The sequence below is a fragment of the Elephas maximus genome, chromosome 8 (genome assembly GCF_024166365.1).
Source record: "Elephas maximus indicus isolate mEleMax1 chromosome 8, mEleMax1 primary haplotype, whole genome shotgun sequence".
Classification (NCBI taxonomy): Eukaryota; Metazoa; Chordata; class Mammalia; order Proboscidea; family Elephantidae; genus Elephas; species Elephas maximus.
Genome location: NC_064826.1, coordinates 112,144,784 through 112,163,376, shown reverse-complemented (window position 1 = coordinate 112,163,376; position 18,593 = coordinate 112,144,784). Strand labels below are relative to the sequence as shown.

General features: G+C 42.7%; 1 protein-coding gene across 4 annotated transcripts in view; it reads right to left on the bottom strand.

Moving 5' to 3' along the window:
- COBL (cordon-bleu WH2 repeat protein) overlaps positions 1 to 18,593 on the bottom strand; it is a 369,968-nt gene that overhangs the window by 160,985 nt on the left and 190,390 nt on the right. For all 4 annotated transcript variants that reach the window (XM_049893801.1, XM_049893803.1, XM_049893802.1 and 1 more), the window contains one exon: positions 12,987 to 13,169. In XM_049893801.1, coding sequence (XP_049749758.1) covers positions 12,987 to 13,169 — 183 coding nt within the window. The remainder of the gene's footprint in view (positions 1 to 12,986; positions 13,170 to 18,593) is intronic.

The following is an 18,593-nucleotide window of genomic DNA, read 5'->3' as shown; positions in this document are numbered from 1 at the left end:
AAGAGAAATGAAGCTCTGACAGATGCTACAACATGGATGAAACTATTAGGTTGAGTGAAATAAGTCAGACACGAAAGAACAAATATTGTGTGAACTCATATGAAATGTCTAGAGTAGGCAAATACATAGAGACAGAAGTTTATTAGTGGTTACCAGGGGCTGGGGGGAGCGGGACACGGAGAGTTATTGTTCAAGGGGTACTGAGTTTCTGTTCGGGGTGATGAAAACTTTTCGAAATGGATAGTGGTGGTGGTGGCACAGCATGGGGAATGTAATTAGTGTCGTTGAATTTTAACTTAAAAGAGATTAAAATGGCAAACTTTTTGTTTTACATGTATATGGTAACCATACTAAAATTAAAAACATAAATTTTTATATAAATACATAAAATTATAACTAAATAATGCAATTAAAAAAAGCAAAACAGTTCTGTTTTGCTCTTGAGGGAGGTTAAAGAAATGGAACAGATCTAGAAGACCACAGACGCAGCTGCGGAAAGTACATTTCTTTGGCAGGATCTCACTTGCTGCATCGGGCTTTGGGAAAAAGAAGCAGTGGGTAGGGGAAGGAGGCATTGCTGGGGAGAGAGTACTGCCATCGCTTTTCTTCAACTAAGACTTCTGAATTTTCCAAAGAAAGAAACACATTTACAATAGGCCCCCAAAACACAAAAGCAAACACACAAAAGGTCTGTCAGGGCAAGTCCTCTGAGGGTGAACCTCCCTTCCTGTCTAAGGGAAGAGTATCAGGGTGAGTGTGAGGATCAGGAGAAAGAGTTTCCCATAGCGAGGCCTGTGAGCGGAAAAGGAGTAGTCTGAATCCACTCAAGTCCTGGGGCAAAGACAAGCTGTGGAGTTAACAATCTCTGACAACACAGGATGCTACACTATGTACTGTCCTCACCTTCACGCAGGGACAGACACTGTAAAGTGACAGGGAAACACAGTGCTTCGTGATTTTCCAAAATATCAAAGTTGTGTTATTCAAGTTAATGGTGAAGGAAGTGGAAAGACTCTTGCCACATCTGAAAGAAAATCCTGGCAGCTAATTTATGCTGCAAAGGAGTCAAATGTTTACTAATTTGAAGTCTATTCAAATGTTAGGACAGTCGCTGTGTATATAGGAAGCCCACCTTGACCCTGATGCCCTCTTCCTTTCTAAATGTTTACTCCTCCCTTACAAAGCCATAGAGGGGATGTGTCTCATGCTCTGAAACCCACCTCTGTTATCTGTTCTTCTTTTGCAAGTACAGAAGGAAAGGGGCCTGATCCCCTGGGTAAGAAGGGCAGTGTGCTGGGGGTTAGCACAGGGGCTGGAGAAAGCACAGCTGGGCCTGAATCAGGTTCACCAGGCCCTGGCAGCGAGGTCTCCACTGGGCAGCTCAGCCTGGCCTGAGACTCCATGCCCTCAACTGAAAAAGGGACATAATCATTCCAAACTTCCCAGGGTGCATCTCATAAATGGTAAAAAAGAGGACCATCTGTATCTATGGTATTTTGAAGAAACATGGTTAACAGCGATCAGAAAATGAAGACAGTTTAATGGGATATCCAGATGTTGTTAGGTGCCATTGAGTCGGCTCTGGCTCATAGCAACCTATATTCAACAGAACAAAAGACTGCCCAATCCTGTGCCATCCTTACAATCATTGCTATGTTCGAGGCCATATCCAGATAGCAAGAGAGAAAAACCTCGGTTTCAGAAAAGTATCAAACACAAAGAAAGGGAGAGGGAGAGAGAAAAAAGGGAAGGAGAGGAAGAGGGAGAAGAAAGAAGAGAAAGAAGAAGGAAAAGGGAGAGGAAGAGGAGGAGAAAAGAGAGGACAGAGTGAGGTTGAACAGGGAAGGCAGTGATGAGTTTGTGTTGAGGCACTGAGAGGAACATTCACGATGACCCTCTCATGAGTTGGGGAGACAGGGGCTGGACTCTGGAGGGAGTCTGGGCTGGAAATGCAGCTCATACAGCACCATAGGGGTTGGCTCGAGGGTCAGGGTTCCACTGTCCAAACGCCTCTGCCCCAGGGCCATAGATTAGGGCCACCTTCATAACTTATGTTCACCCAGGGAAGATGGGCAGTGATCAGTTGGTGAATTGTTTTTGAGTGGGAGGCCTTCGAGAGTCAGGTGACACGTGGTTCTTGCCATCAAACATCTATGGAGAGACCACCAAGCATCAGGAACTATCCTGGGTGGTAAGCATATAGTGGCAAACAAGTGTAGCTGAAAGAACTGGGAGGAAAGCAAAACATATTTTACAGCAAGTTCATGGCCATCTTCCACCACTCCTTAGTGTACGCTCTAATGATGAGTATGAAGAAATCCAAGATGAAACCAGATCCAATTTTTGGCCTTCAAAAGCAAGAAGAAGGCACACCCCACTTTGATTATCCCCCATTATGCTACCTAGTGAACAGTAAGAAACATAAGAGCTTTACACTTTACTAGTACTTCCTTACGAATCCCTGGGTGGTGCAAATGGTTGACGCACTTGGCTTCTAATGTAAAAACTGGAGTTTGAGTCCACCCAGAGGCATCTTGGAAGAAAGCCTAGTGACCTACTTCCACCAAAAAAAAATCAGCCATTGAAAATTCTATGGAGCACAGTTCTACTCTGACACACACGGGCCAACCATGAGTTGGAGTGGACTTGACAGCAACTGGTTAGTGCTTTGTTAAGTATCACTCTGTTTTACTGTGTGAAGTAGTTACACCCATTTTACAGATGAAAAAAATGGAAGCTTGGCTATTCCATGTCAGTGTATTTAGAGGCAGGGTCCAGCCGTCTGCCCACATCCTCTGCACTTCTGCCCTGCTCATGGAGCCTCAGGCAAACAGTCTATGAGATGAGGAGGACAAGATAAACAAGACATTTCCTGTCAGTGCTCTGCCTTCACTAAGGAAAGGTAAAGTAGTGATGTCCACTTTCTGTCTTCAGAGGGCTGGCCACCCCCAGGAACCTGTTACCAGGGAGCAGCTCTGGGTTCCACCGCATACAAACACTACACAGTTGTGTGGCTTCTCCCTCCCACCTGTCTTGATACAGACTGTTCCCACCCTGCCTCGTATCGAGACTGATAAGGTCATTTCTAGCTCTGGCATCTGGCGAAGCCGACACTTATTATGGCTCATTTACAGCTCAATGTCTCTTTTCTGTTAGTGACGAGCAAGTATTAAAAAAAAATTGGCTAATGTTGCCACCATTTATTCTTTAAAAATTAAGTTGGCTCTACGACCGCAGCAATTTCATTAGCTATTTGCCTATAGGAGCCTTGGTGGCGCAGTGGTTAAGAACTTCACTGCTAACCAAAAGGTCAGCAGTTTGAATCCACCAGCCATTCCTTGGAATCCCTATGGAGCAGTTCTACTCTGTCCTATAGGGGTGCTATGAGTCGGGATCGGGTATTTGCACATAAATTCTGAAATCAGTGCTTTTCACTTAAAGATGATCAGTACATATGTACTTAATAAATTAATCATGTACGTACAACGTAAATCAACATAAATATTCACTGTATATTTACATACAGTGCTATAATGGCATGGTGTTAGATGCTGGGGTTACACCAGGAAATAGACACAAGGTCCCCTGATTTCAATGGGAGGGGCAAGAAGAAAAATGAAATGGGAGAAAGGCCCAAAAAATGACCATAAGGCTTTGCTGATGGAGAGAATTTGAGCAGGTCTAGGTGCAGTGACCAGCCACTCCCTGGAAGCCCTATGGGGCAGTTCTACTCTGTCTTATAGCGTCACTATGAGTCAGAATTGACTCGACGCAATGGGTTTGGTAGGTGCAGTGAGGAGCATGATGCGGACAGGACTGTGGAGCTCTGTTGGATTGGGCACCAGACCTCACGGGGAGCGGGGGAGAACTTAGGTCAGAGGTGTAGACCAGTGCCAGATCACATAGGGCCTTGTTGGCTCAGATAAGAAGTTGGATTATATTCATGGGTGATGTGAAGCCATAAACCAAAATCAAACCTGTTACCACTGAGTCCATTCCAACTCATGGCAACCCTACAGGAAAAGAGTAGAATTGCCACATAGAGTTTTCAAGGAGCACCTGGTGGATTCAAACTGCCAACCTTTTGGTTAGCAGCCATAGCACTTAACCACTACACCACCAGCGTTTCCATGTGAAGCCATAAAAATAGGGGGCATTAAACAGTGACATAACCTATGTTTTGACAAGGGTCATAGCATCTGTGTAGAGAACGTCCTGCAGCAGGGAGTGGCATGAGCAGAAGCAGGGGCCAACTCCAAAAAAAACCAAACCCAGTGCCATCGAGTCAATTCTGACTTATAGGCCAACTAGGAGACTGCTAATTAGGATCCGTCCAGGTGAGAGGCAGGGCTGAGCCAGGGCACTCAGGTGAAGGTGGCGAGGAAGGGCTGAAGTTGGGCACATATCAAAGGTAAAACATGCAGATTTGCAGACAGGGTGCGTGTGGCATGTGAAGAGAGAGGGGTGAGAAGGATGAGTGTAATGACCTTGTCCTCACCCTCTCATACATGAGAGGACTCCAGGTGGGGCTTTGTCCCCCTCCTGTGCCCATTCCACACATGCTAACCAAAGGGGGTGGGTGCTCTTCATCACAGCACCCCATCTGGCTCAGACTTCTTCTCTACAAGGCACCCAGGATGCCAACTGGCCAGGTGAGTCGGGGCTGTGAGACATACATCTATCTAGGTGCCCCGAGCGAGTCAAAGGCATGCGGTTATTACGGAAAATGATTTCCAGAAAGATCTCTGGGCATCATTCACGTTACCCAAAGAAAACAGCCACCACCACAAGGCATGTTATAAGAAATGGAGCCAACTTGATTGCAGGGAAAGTACTGCAGGAATGACTTTGTAAGGATGAGAATCTGTATTTACCTCAACATCCCTGCGGGGAGAAATGAGGAAACACTTATGACCATTTTAGTAAACTACTCTTAAAAATCAGCCCTAAAAGTAGAGAGGAAACTGGAATCTGGAGTCCCACAAGCCAAGTGGCATTACCACTGTGGTAAATGCCCTGCTCCCTGGGGAAGTACCAATTCAGGCTGCAAGGCTTCCCTTCTCAATGCAGTGCCACTGGGGCAGAGCAGGATGGCTAGCGATAACTCACGTCTGAAATGGACTTTAAGTTTGACTAAGAGCCAAATCGATACCTCTGTTCTTGATTAAACGTATCGTAGGGCGTCCAGTTAGCATGATTTCATTACTTCTGGTAATATGGTAGTTGCCTAACTATTTTAATGACCCAGGAAATGAAACAGTAAATAATAATTCTTTCCTGTACATTTCTAACATATGCGGATTATACAAATTATTACTTGTTGTTGTTAGATGCTGTCAAGTCGGTTCTGACTCATAGGGACCCTATGTACCACAGAACGAAACACTGCCCTGTCCTGCTCCATGCTCACAATTGTTGTTATGTTTGAGTCCATTATTGCAGTCACTGTATCAATCCATCTCATTGAGGGTCTTCCTCTTTTTCACTGACCCTCTATTTTACCAAGCATGATGTCCTTCTCCAGGGACTGATCTTTCCTGACAAAATGTCCCAAGTATGTAAGACACAGTCTCACCATCCTTGCTTCTAAGGAGCATTCCGGTTGTACTTCTTCCAAGACAAATTTGTTCATCCTTTGGCAGTCCATGGTATATTCAATATTCTTCGTCAACACCACAATTCAATTCTTCTTTGGTCTTCCTTATTCACTGTCCAGCTTTTGCACGCATATGATGTGATTGAAAATACCATGGCTTGGGTCAGGCACACCTGTCTTCAAGGTGACATCTTTGTTTTTCAACACTTTTAAGAGGACTTTTGCAGCCGATTTGTCCAATGCGATGGATCTTTTGATTTCTTGACTGCTGCTTCCATGGGTGTTGATTGTGGATCCAAATGAAATGAAATCCTGACAACTTCAATCTTTTCCCTGTTTATCATGATGTTGCTTACTGGTCCAGTTCTGAGGATTTTTGTTTTCTTTATCTTGAGGTGTAATCCATACTGAAGGCTATGGTCTTTGATCTTCATCAGTAAGTGCTTCAAGTCCTCTTCACTTTCAGCAACCAAGGTTGTGTGTCATCTGCATAACGCAGGTTGTTAATGAGTCTTCTCCTAATCCTGATGCCCCGTTCTTCTTCATATAGTCCAGCTTCTTGGATTATTTGCTCAGCATACAGACTGAATAGGTATGATGAAAGGATACAACCCTGACGCACAGCTTTCCTGACTTGAAACCACGCAGTATCTCCTTGTTCTGTCCACACAACTGTACAGCTTCCTCATGAGCACAGTTAAGTGTTCTGGAATTCCCATTCTTCGCAAAGTTAAACAAAATTTGTTATGACCCACACAGTTGAATGTCTTTGCATAGTTAATAAAACACAGGTCAACATCTTTCTGGTATTCTCTGCATTCAGCCAGGATCCATCTGACATCAGCAATGATATCTCCAGTTCCATGTCCTCTTCTGAATCCGGCCTGAATTTTTGGCAGTTCCCCATCGATATACTGCTGCAGTTGCTCCAAATTATTTACACAGTATGAAATACTGCATTTTTATGTACACAATGCACAGAGATATCAAAGTAACAAATATCAACTCCTGTTTTCAAGTTATAGAGCCTGTGCCTAGCAGCTGTTCAACAGATATTTGTGGAACACATAAGCAAATTTTTCAGAGAAAAATCCATTTTGTGTGATACTACTAACTGATCATAACATGATCCACCATCATTTCTCATTTTGATAGCCAACCTCGCTAGTTATTTCAGTCGCAAAGCAATAAACTTGTGGTAATAAACAAATGCACTTGTCATGTTGGGATTTTATGCTGTTGAACATAATAATTCAAATTATGTAAGACAAAAAGAAACCTCAATAATTTTAAAATATTTGTGAATTACTTTTTGGTTACAATAAAAAGAATCTGTAGTTGATATTTGGCACCAAGGTGGCCGTATAAGAAATGCATACTGAGTGAATAAATGAATGTTCATTTATTTTATATTTGTGGAGTATGATAACTAAAATTACATAGACCGTATTACCTGGTAAACTTCCACAAGTTACTTATTTCTTAGTTAATTAGCAATAAAAGTAAGGTAAACTGCTTTGTAAGATGCAGAAAGGTATACAAAGAAAGATGTCAATAGGTTGATTTGGATTGTTGTTTCCATCTTTAATAGGTAAACTGAGTTGCCTAATTAAGGCTTCCTTGACAGTAGTCTATTCTCTCTATTTAAACAGAGGATCCCAGAACGTAAAGAGATGTGGACCTCTCTTCTTCTATAATTCTTGTTCATGTTTGTGGCTAAGCAGGGAAGGTATGGACAGGAGAGAAGATGGGCTGCTGGTGTTGTGTAATAAGACGAGCCTGTTCCAAGGGCTTGGTGATTTTTTATTGTATATTAGGAGTTTGCGGCAACAGGGAATTTAGATTTTTAAACATAATCTGCCACTGGTTAATGCAAGACCCTGTCAGGGGGCCACAGTGGCTTCACCCCACTGCTCAGCCCTCCCTACCTCAGCACACCGGCCAGTCCGACACCCAGACTCACCTCCACTCCATGCACAGAATACACACATAGGGAAGGAAACATGGAAAGGGCAAGCAATTTGCTTGTGATCTTGTTACTCAGGAGGGCAGAGCTGGGCTCTGAATCCAGGACAGCAGCTCCAGAGTCTGTGTTCTGACCACTATCACATGTACTGGTCAATGCCGAATCCCATTTCACAGATGAGGAAACTGAGGACCAGGGAGTGGGTAGAGCTCATGGATGCCCACCCAGGCATCTGTATCCACTGGCCCCCCTGCTGATCCAGAAGTAGCACTCGTGGGAAAAATGAGGACCTGGGTCATGAGCAAACTGGAGGAAAACGAATGCTCCTTAGAATCAGGTTGTTAAAGACTTGGTATGTAAAGGGACCTCTGACCCAAAGGCAGGGGCCACTACCAAGACTCCTCAGCAGGTAGCCAGGGTCTCGGACAAAAGAAGAGACCATGTCAGCACAAATCAGGGGGAAGAAGACAGTAAGCAACCTGAAGGACGAAAGAGGAAGAAAACTCCCTCCTATCTGGCACATTCAACTTCCTAGTCCCTCAGTCAAGCATTCCCGGGCCCCAGAGAGGAGGGGTGAAAGCTAAGGTCTGAGCCCCACTATATATATTTTCATTTTAACATATAACATTAGGCCTCAGTTAACTCTGTGGTAAACTGTACATAATTATTATTCCATAGCACAGATCCATTCATTTTCAGGAAATTTACTGGTGGAGAATCTCTCCAGATCTGTTAAAAATATTTACACTAGTAGACCCTCACATTTGATTAGTCAAATGTCTGAGTGGATGGCCTGGGGAGGTAGCAGTCTACGGACCAGTGGTTCTCAAAGTGGGGTTCCCTATAGCAGCAGCAACAGCATCACTTGGGAACTGGTGAGAAAGGCAAATTCTTGAGGCCCATCGCAGACTTGCTGTTGCGTCAGAAACTCTCTGGGTGTGGGGCTAGTAATCTGTGTTTTAACAAGCCCTCTGGTTGATTCTGATGCTTGCTCAAGTTTGAGAAATACTGTCTTAGCATGCGGTGCCGTGACAGTATATAATATAGGTAGTCACCGACGTCTTAGCATACGGTGCCTTGACAGTATATAATACAGGTAGTCACTGACTTACGATGTATTTGAGGTACAACAAACTGCACTTGTGACTGTTTCTTTTTTTTGTATATCTTATCGTTGGTAACATGCACCACGTAAAATGCTGCAGTGTGTAATTTGCTGATGTTATCATTCTCATGCCAACCCTCAAAGACAAATAAAGATCACATTTACAGAGACACTGATAATAAAAGACAATAATAATGAAAACTAAAAAAAAAAAAAAAAAAAAATGCCATACTCGACTTATGTCAGAACGGACTTATGACGGAGTTGTTGAAATGGAACCTCGAGGTAAGTCGGGGACTACCTGTATATTATATCATTCCTGTTAAAAATACATTCAAGGTACCGGGGAACAGAGATGACGGTCCACAGGAGAGTAGTTCTCTTACCTCCTGAAAAATAACACGTCCCCTTAAGCATCTTGCCAATTTCTCTGCTAACAGGATTTCACATGGACACCATTCATGTATTTAATTGGCTCTATGCGCAGCCACCAGCCATCTGTTACTGGGGGCCTGTGTGTAGCTATGATGCTATGAACAAGTCTCAGCGGAGCTTCTAAACTACGATGGGCTAGGGAGAAAGGCCTGGCAATCTACTTCCTAAAATCAGCCCATGAAAATCCTGCATATCAAACGACCCAACATGCAACCGATCAGGAGGATGGTGCAGGAGCAGACTGTGCATGGGGTCACCATGAGCTTGGGTTACCTCCATGGCAGCTAATAATAACAACATCACCTCTGGAAAAATCTCTTTGAAAAACAGTTTTAGAAATCACAGTGATAAGGGTCACTCTGGCAGCTGTGTGGAGAACGTCCTGCAGCAGGGAGCATCATGAGCAGAGGCAGGGGCCAACTAGGAGGCTGCTAATTAGTATCTGTCCAGGTGAGAGGCAGGGCTGGGCCAGGACACTCAGGTGAAGGTGGCTAGGAAGGCCTGAAGTTGGGCATGTATCAAAGGTAAAACGTGCAGCTTTGCAGACAGGGTGCGTGTGGTATGTGAAGGAGACAGAGGTGAGAAAGATGAGTGTAATGACCTTGTCATCATCCTCCCATGAGAGGGGACCAGGTGGGGCCTTGTTCTCCTCCTGTGCCCATGCCACACCTGCTAACCAAAGGGGGTGCTCTTCACCACTGCACCCCACCTGCATATATATTTACCCCACCCCAACTTAGGCGTACATAATCAGGTAACAAATACCAACTACAAAGACTTTAATTTTTTTTAAGTTTCAGATGAACTGGAAGATGGCTAAAATCATTCCACCTCCAAGACCTGAATAAGTAAATACTTAATTTTTTCAGTAGTTGATAATTACTTGGTCTTTTAAAATACGAAAGCCTATGCATTCTCCTTTTCTTATAAACTGGTCATGTCCTTGAAATTAAGCCTATTTTTACTTTTTCAGGATACTGGTGTTAGTAACAGTTGCATATAAATAAGGTTTTCCAAACAAACGTCTTATCTTTATATGGAAGGAAGTTCATGAAGAAGGAATTGACGTTCTTCCCCAACAACGACGACAATTCACTTTTGGGTTCCTTTCCCAGAAATTAGTAAATAACAAAATACCTTTAATTTAAAGAAAAAGGAAAAAAATCCTGTTCATAGCAAATGCTTAAATCTAATCCATATGCCACTCAAGTGCTTAAAAAAGGAGACGGTTTCAGTGAGCCAATCCTCTCTACTCATTCTGTGCCAAATAAAACAGATTTCAGTAAAAAGATTTTACGGCCTCAGAGGGAACTCTGCTCATTCTACAGGGTATAAAGTATTATTTATTTTTCATTCAGAATTCCCAATTCTCTGCTCACTGTACATTTTCCCACTTGAGCAGACTTTATCCACTGTGGATAAGTACATTAAAACCAGAAAAACACAACAGATTCATCTCTGAATGGAAAAAATGTGAAAAATGCTAACGCAGTTTAGCATCTACATTCTATAGCATTAGGAAAATTCAATTCTTATTAAAGAAAAAAAGCTTAAATAATATTGATACTGGGATTCCTACTTTTCAGCACTAAAGAAATATTTCTCCCAACTAAAAGCAAAAGACGTTCCCAGCAGGATGCTAGTGGGACAGGGCTAATGCTGTACACATAGTCTGCACGTCATAAAAAAGTTCAGAATCTGTTAGTTAGCATTAAAACCCAAGAGGATTAAAGAGATAACTGTAGACAATCAGAGGAAAGATCTTCATGTTGAATTTGCACTATTTAATCATTTGCATGTGTCTTAGTCATCTAGTACTGCTGTAACAGAAATACCACAAGCGAATGGCCTTAACAAAGAGAAATTTATTTTCTCACAGTCTAGTAGGCAAGAAGTCCAAATTCAAGGCCCCAGCTCCAGGGGAAGACTTTCTCCCTCTGTCGGCTCTGGAGGAAGGTCCTGCTCATCAATCTTCCCCTGGACTAGGAACTTCTCCGTGCAGGAACCCTGGGTCTAATGGATGCACTCTGCTCCCAGTGCTGCTTTCTTGGTGGTATGAGATCCCCCCCCCCGCTTGTTTCTCTTTACTTTTATCTCTCATAAGATGAAAGGTGGTGCAGGCTATAGTCTAGGGAAACTCCTTTGCATTGGATCAGGGATATGACCTTGGTAAAGATGTTACAATCCCACCCTAAACCTCTGTAATATAAAATTACCATCACAAAATGGAGGACAACCACGCAATACTGGGAATCATGGCCTAATCAACTTGACACATATTTATGGGGGACACAATTCAATCCATGACAGTACGTATGTCAAAACAATGCACGATTTGTGCCTAAAAACAGTTAAAACATCTTGGAGACATCAAAATAAGTGGCATCAGAAAATGTTTAAGAGACACAAAATAAAAATACTTCCTTGTAAAATGGGTGGTATTATAGCTTTCGGACAGATTTTTTGGGATATGGAGGGAAATGTCTGTAGTCTCGGAGACCTGAGGTTCAAGAATACCCGTGGAGGGACAGGGAAAGGCAACTGATTTATAAAGACAAATGGAGAGACAGAGTGGTATACTGACAATGATGCTGATCAGGAAATGAACTGAGATGTCCATCAGGTTACCAAAGAAATCCACTAATTATTTAACATCTAACCACAACCTGTGGCCAAGCCTCAAATTTGGGAGATACAGACTGGGTTTCTAGTTCACTTCAGGGAAAAGCCACTTTATGAATAAGCAGAAAAGTGTTCAAACCTGATGCTATCAAGCACTATGAAGCGGAGACAGCTCAAGGCACACAAGGCAGAAGGAGGGATTCAGGAAATTAAACTCATGCTAGGGAATAAATGGACTTTAAATGTGCTTTATGTAAATGTTAACGTTCATTTTGTGATATCTCAGCAGGAAGCTGGGACTCAAGTCAATCAAAGACATCTAAGCTTAATGAAGAATAACGCATCTTTATCTTTACGCTACAGGGTTGATCCAGTATCTTAGGATATGTATGAAGCAGGAGCAGTCTTTGGGGGAATATCCTGCTTTGCCTTGGGAAGCTCAGCCTCTAAAAGAGGCAAAAGCAGATCAAATCTGCTTGTGAATGCTGTCCCTGCCACACCCCGCCCAAATACAGGTGGGTTTAGAAAAATGAGGACTTTTTTTTACATTTTTTTAAGTGTCACATTCTAAGCCCTGAAAAATGGCGTTTTTACCAAAGAGTGTCCTACCCTCCCTGAAAAGTGAGGGTTTGACATTTCAAATAATGTTTACAGGCACCAGCCAGGTAGATGAAGGAAAGAAGCCAAATAAAGAACAGCAGAGAGGTAACTTACTGTGGAGCACAGAGGTTGTTCTCATCAACTCACAGAAGTTTAATCACTTTCAAAGACAGATCGTTGTTCTGAAGATCGGCATAAACCAGGAGGCTTTTAAATACAAGGCCTCACAAAACAAATCTACAGAGAGTAACTTAATATGCAAAACTAGTCTCAGGTGTTTGCAGATCTGAGCGATTTGAGGCCTCTATTTTATGTTATAGCTCATCCCTGTACAAGCTCCAGGTTTCATAAAGTGCCTTTATCCAGGCGATCTTCTCATTAAGCAATCATGACTAGGCCCCTAATTTCAATGCTGAAAATTACACAAATGTTAATCAACAAACATCAGCCTTTTGCACCAAAAGCACAAAAACAGTTTCCTCCCAGGACTGAAACAGAGTGGCATTTCACCTTTATTTCTAAATAAAGCTTAAACGTTCACCTTAAATACTACAGTTGCTAACGCCACACGCTCGAAGGACTATGGTGCAGGAAGGGTACTTCTGGAGCACCAGCTCGTTGATTTAAGGACGTACTGATTACAAGAGCTGCCCCTTCCCTACCTTTTCCGATGCCCTGTCTTGCACAGGTGTCCCTGTACTTGGCAAGGAGGGAGGAGGAGGAGCTCGGCGCTTCTTCATCTCCGACTTCACGGACACCCCTGAGATGTTGCTGAGTGAGAGGGATGGACCCAGCGTAATGGAACGTGAATTCACAGACGGGGAGTTTGGCGTTGTCAGACAGCCCTGTTGCAAGGGAAGAGAAAAACATAAACTCTTATTAATGCGAGATTGCTACTTCTCTTTGGATTCATGCTGAAACACGAAAACAAAGTGCCAAATCATCCACTCCACATTTAATATCACCTCTTGTCCATTGGCAGGCTTGAATAACCTGAGCAAAACCCACACTGTCACTTTCCAGGGAAAATTACAGTAGACGACACTGCACAACAGGTTGCTGTTAGAAGGTTTATTTCCTTAATCTGCAGACTTTTTAAGCCACTAAGGACACTGAGCAGCTAGAATCATTTATAATATTCTGGACCAACCGGCAGTTACAAATTAGCTTCCTTTCGACTTGATCCTGTTGTCGGAGTCAGCTCTTAAAGATGTTAGAAAGAGCAAGGAGGACCTTTCTCACGGGGGCAGAAGAAGACCAACAGTTTCTGCTATCTTAAGAAGTCCTTCACTTGCTTTCAGGAAGGGGCTTTTGTAAGTTTCTTCCCATTTTCAGAAGTTAGGAACCAATGACTCTGTAGTATAAACAACATACTGTGACGGCTCTATATGATCATCTAATATGGTAGTTAGTGATAGATATTTAACAATCGGAAAATAAATGCAACTCAACACATGAAGCAATTGCTTCCAAGGTGTAATTTCTATATTGGGGAGCAGGCTAAGAAGCACATATATTTTTTTCAATCTTTCTCCCCCCTAAAAAATCTAGTTGTCATCAAGCCAATTCTGGTTTTCAATGGGTGATTTTTCAGAAGCAGATCACCTGGCCTTTCTTCTGAGGTGCCTCTGGTTGGACTTGAACCTCCAACCTTTTGGTTAGTAGCTGAGTGTGTTAACCATTTGTACCACTCAGGGTCTGGCTGCTATATACCAACAAGTCAATTCCAACTCATAGCGAACCTAGAGAACTGCCCAATAGGGTTTCCAAGGCTGAAGTCTTTATGGGAGCAGATTGCCAGATTTTTTTTCTGCTCTGGAGCAGCTGGTGGGTGTGAACCATGGACCTTTTGGTTTGAAGCTGACCGCTTAACCATTACCACACCGGGGATCCTTGTCTGCTTAATAGAATCATATAAATGTTTAGTGCAGGAATGGCATTTAGAGACTAGCAACCTAATTTGAAATTTTTTCAAAATAGAGGAAAAGCCACGCCCTGCCCTGGAGCTTCTCCTTGCCCTCCCTTGGTGATTTTCCCCCACAGCACTGTAAACCGACTGTATTCCATATACGGAGTCAATGAAGCCTAGGGGTTAATCCCACAGACTCTGGAGAAACTGTCAAGGCTCGATTGCTGGCTTTGTCGCTTATAGGCTACATGGCCCTCTTTCTTAATTTCTCTCTGCCTCACCTTATATCTCCTGTAAAACTGGGATAAAGAAAAGGACCTACACCACAAAGCTAGCTCATAAACCAAATGGGTTACTATACACAAAGAGCTTTCAACTGCTTTTGGCACAAAGGAAACAGCCAAAATGTGTTACCAATGATGATGACTATATATCTGTTTATTTATTTACCATCTTTCTCCCCCTGTGAGCTCTAGGAGGATAGCAATTACTGCCCGTGTGTGTCGGCTCTCCTATCTCCAGCTCCCAGCACAGTTCTTGGCACGGAGAGCAGGTTTCAGCAAACGTTGGGTGGGATGAACAAATGCCTGAGTGACCCTCTGGGCACCTCTGCTTTTGTGTTTTACATAATGAACTCCTGGATAAAACATTATTTGAACAACTGCTTCTACATTAAAAAAAAAAAAAGCTATAAATAAAAACTATCATATTATGCAACAACCAGGATTACTGGTGCTCAGACATCAATTCTATTATGTTCTGTCAATGATACTATCATTCTGCTTCCTTAGCAAATAGTTTGAGACCCAGATTTTCTAGGACTTAAGCATTACAGTCAAAGGACAAAACAATCCATGAAGGTTGCTTTTTATGTCAGCTCATGCTTCCTAATGAGCTATCCAAGGCCTTTGCCATCAAATACAGAGTTCCCAGAGGAAAGAGTCTGATACCCAGAAAACTCGTCAATGTCTAAGTAGGCTTCCGTGAAAAACGTAAAGCGTCCTGTCCAACCCGAGTACTCTTTACCAAGCAAATACGCCAATGCAAAATGAACTCTGCTGATTATTTTTCTCTGCCTTACATCTACTTCCATAGCAACCATGAAGACCCGAGGAGACAGATGCAGATTTACTTAAAGATGCGGGATCCGAATAACCAAACGAAGCAACCGATGAAAACCAGAGAAAGAACTTCGCCAACCCAAGGTCTCAGTTGTGAAGGTGTTTCAGTGGGTGCCTCACAAACGCCCTCAAATTCAAGAAGAAACGCGAGCCCCATCTTTGCTCACTGGCAGTCATTTAGCACTGTGGCTAGAAGCACACCTTCTGAGTTGCTCAAGTTCCTTACCCATAATATCTGCTGACAGTGATTCTACACACACAAAACATACAACACACATGGTTTGTTAAAGCTTGTGAAATGTGATGGAAAACTATACCCTTGGCGACATTATTATCTCTGAAGTATGCATGCCCCTGTTTGACACCCTGGAATCGCGACTTTCATGACAACACATTTCACAACTCGGCGTCTAATTGCTTTTCTTCACTCCACCCTGTCTAGACGTGGAACTTTCAATTCCTCTCCTCCTCAGTCTTCACCACAACTATGTGTGGCTGACAGATCACTCAACACTGCTATGAATTTACCTCTGTCCTTTAAATGCCCTGAGCACTTTAAAAAGCTTTTATGCAGAATATTCTCTTAAAAGAACTGTACATGGTATATTTATTTTAGGTTTTAACTCTGTGATCTTCTTGCCCTTACAAGCATTCTGACATCCATGTGAGGCTCTTGACCTTGCAAACTCCTCAAGGTCAGGACTTGAACTGGGTTCTCCTGATGCGGTACCTACGTGGGTACAGAACTTACAGGAAGGTACATCTTCTTTAAAACAGTGAAAATTCCTTCACTTCAAAGTTGCTATAAGCATTAAATTAGAAAATTTACATAAAGCAACCGGCATATTTAGGCCATATCAGAGGTGTCTAACAAATGTGGCTTCCTTCTCCCTGAAGTGTTTTTGGAGAGAATGACCTCACTACATTAGGGTCACAGTGAGAAGAACTTAGACAGTGGAAAGCCAGAGGCCTAAAGAGCACCCCAACCAAGTTCCCCTGCAAGGTATGACATTTGTTAGCCCTGAACAATGGACTTCTCGCAAACCATTTTCCAGGTCTCTAGAACTTCACTGAATTTTGACACCAGCTGCCATTGAGTCGATTCCAACTCATGACAACCCTGTGTGTATCAGAGTAGAACTGTGCTCCATAGGGTTTTTCAGTGGTTGAATTTTTGGAAGTAAATTGCCAGGCCTTTCTTCCAAAGCACCACTGGGTAGACTTTAACTTCCAAACCTTTGGTTAGCAGCAGAATGTGCACAACACAGGGGCAGGTGCTTTTTAAAGCAAATCTGCTCTCTGCAGCGAGTGAACATCTTCCTACCCCACCCCCTACCCCAACACTCCCAGGCAGACAGATTTCAGGGCTCAATAGAGTCTGGCCCACCACACCTTCTTGTTCACTGGGCTACACACAGTATTTCTCCACTTTAAACCCATGGGCAAGCAAAAAATGTTCACTGCCCAGTAAATATTTGTGGCTTAACTCCTATCTCTCCTCTTTTCCCACTCCTGGAATCTGTCTAAAGAATTTAGAAAACAATCCACAGAACAATTTGGGTGAACAACACTGTTATGTATTGGTTGTCCTTTAGACTCACATCAACATGAAATAAAATAGAAAACCAAGAGTGTAGTTCAGACAGCCTGGAATGCAAACAGATTGGTCCATGTCCTATTGTCCCAATTTCCTTGGACTCCTTCCTGCGACAAAGTGGCATTCAAAGTTCCATGAGAGACAGACCACTCCTTGCCCGCAGGAGAGGTTTGGTTTTCTGCTCTCTATCCAAACTGGTCAATAACATTTTTCAAAACTACCAAGTCCTTTTCAAGTACTTTTCTTGTAGGAAAGTAATGCCTTTCTCTAAAGGTCGGCACTAAAACCCAGATTTTGACTTTCACTATCCTATCATTTTTTCTTAGGAGTTTTTCTCCTGGGAGTGAAGCTTTTATAGGAGGTGTCTCCAGATAAATCCTTAAGAAAAGCAATAGACAACAGCGAGAAAAAGTAACAATGCAAACATAACCTTCCCACCAGAGGCATGAGGGGACTCTGGTCTGTTGGGTGTAAACCTCCACCAAAGAAGTTGCTGTCAGCTGCTGTCTGAAGCGCCCTGCCCAAGACAATGTTAAACCCTGTGTATTTACAACCCTGCTGGTAGCTAATCAATTTTTTTTATTACACTCAGTAGAAAACATCAATAATTTGATCATATCATGCATACATCTTAGAGGAGAGAAGTAGGAAGAAAAGAAAACTAATAATTCCAGAATCTGAGTGTCAGCCTAAAATGAGACCAACATCATCTGTGAAAGGAGCCCTGGTGGTACAAGGGTTAAGAGGACATGGAACAAGGGCTATCACTGCTGATGTTAGATGGATCCTGGCTGAAAGCAGAGAATACCAGAAAGATGTTGACCTGTGTTTTACTGACTATGCAAAGGCATTCAACTGTGTGGGTCATAACAAATTATGGATAACATTTTGAAGAATGGGAATTCCAGAACACTTAACTGTGCTCACGAGGAACCTGTACATAGATCAAGAGGCAGTCATTTGAACAGAACAAGGACGTACTGCGTGGTTTAAAGTCAGGAAAGGTGTGTGCCAGAGTTGTGTCCTTTCACCATACCTATTCAATCTGTATACTGAGCAGATAATCTAAGAAGCTGGACTATATTAAGAACAGGGCATCAGGATTGTAATAGGCTCATTAACAACCTGCATTATGCAGATGACACAACCTTGCTTGATGAAAGTGAAGAGGACTTAAAGCACTTACTAATGAAGATCAAAGACCACAGCCTTCCAGTATGGATTAAAGCTCAACATAAAGCAAACAAAAATCCTCACAACTAGACCAATAAGCAACATCATGATAGACAGAGAAAATACTGAAATTGTCAACGATTTCATTTTACTTGGATCCACAATCAACACTCATGGAAGCAGTAGTCAAGAATCAAATGATGTATTGCATTGGGCAAATTTGCTGCCAAAGACCACGTTAAAGTGTTGAAAGCAAAGATGTCACTTTGAGGACTAAGGCGTGCCTGACCCAAGCCATGATATTTTCATACATGGCTTGCATGTAAAAGCTAGACAATGAATAAGAAAGACCAAAGAAGAATCCATGCCTTTGAATTATACCATGGACTGCCAGAAGAATGAACAAATCTGTGTTGAAAGAAGTGCAGCTCAAGTGCTCCTTGGAAGCAGGGATGGCAAGACTTCAGCT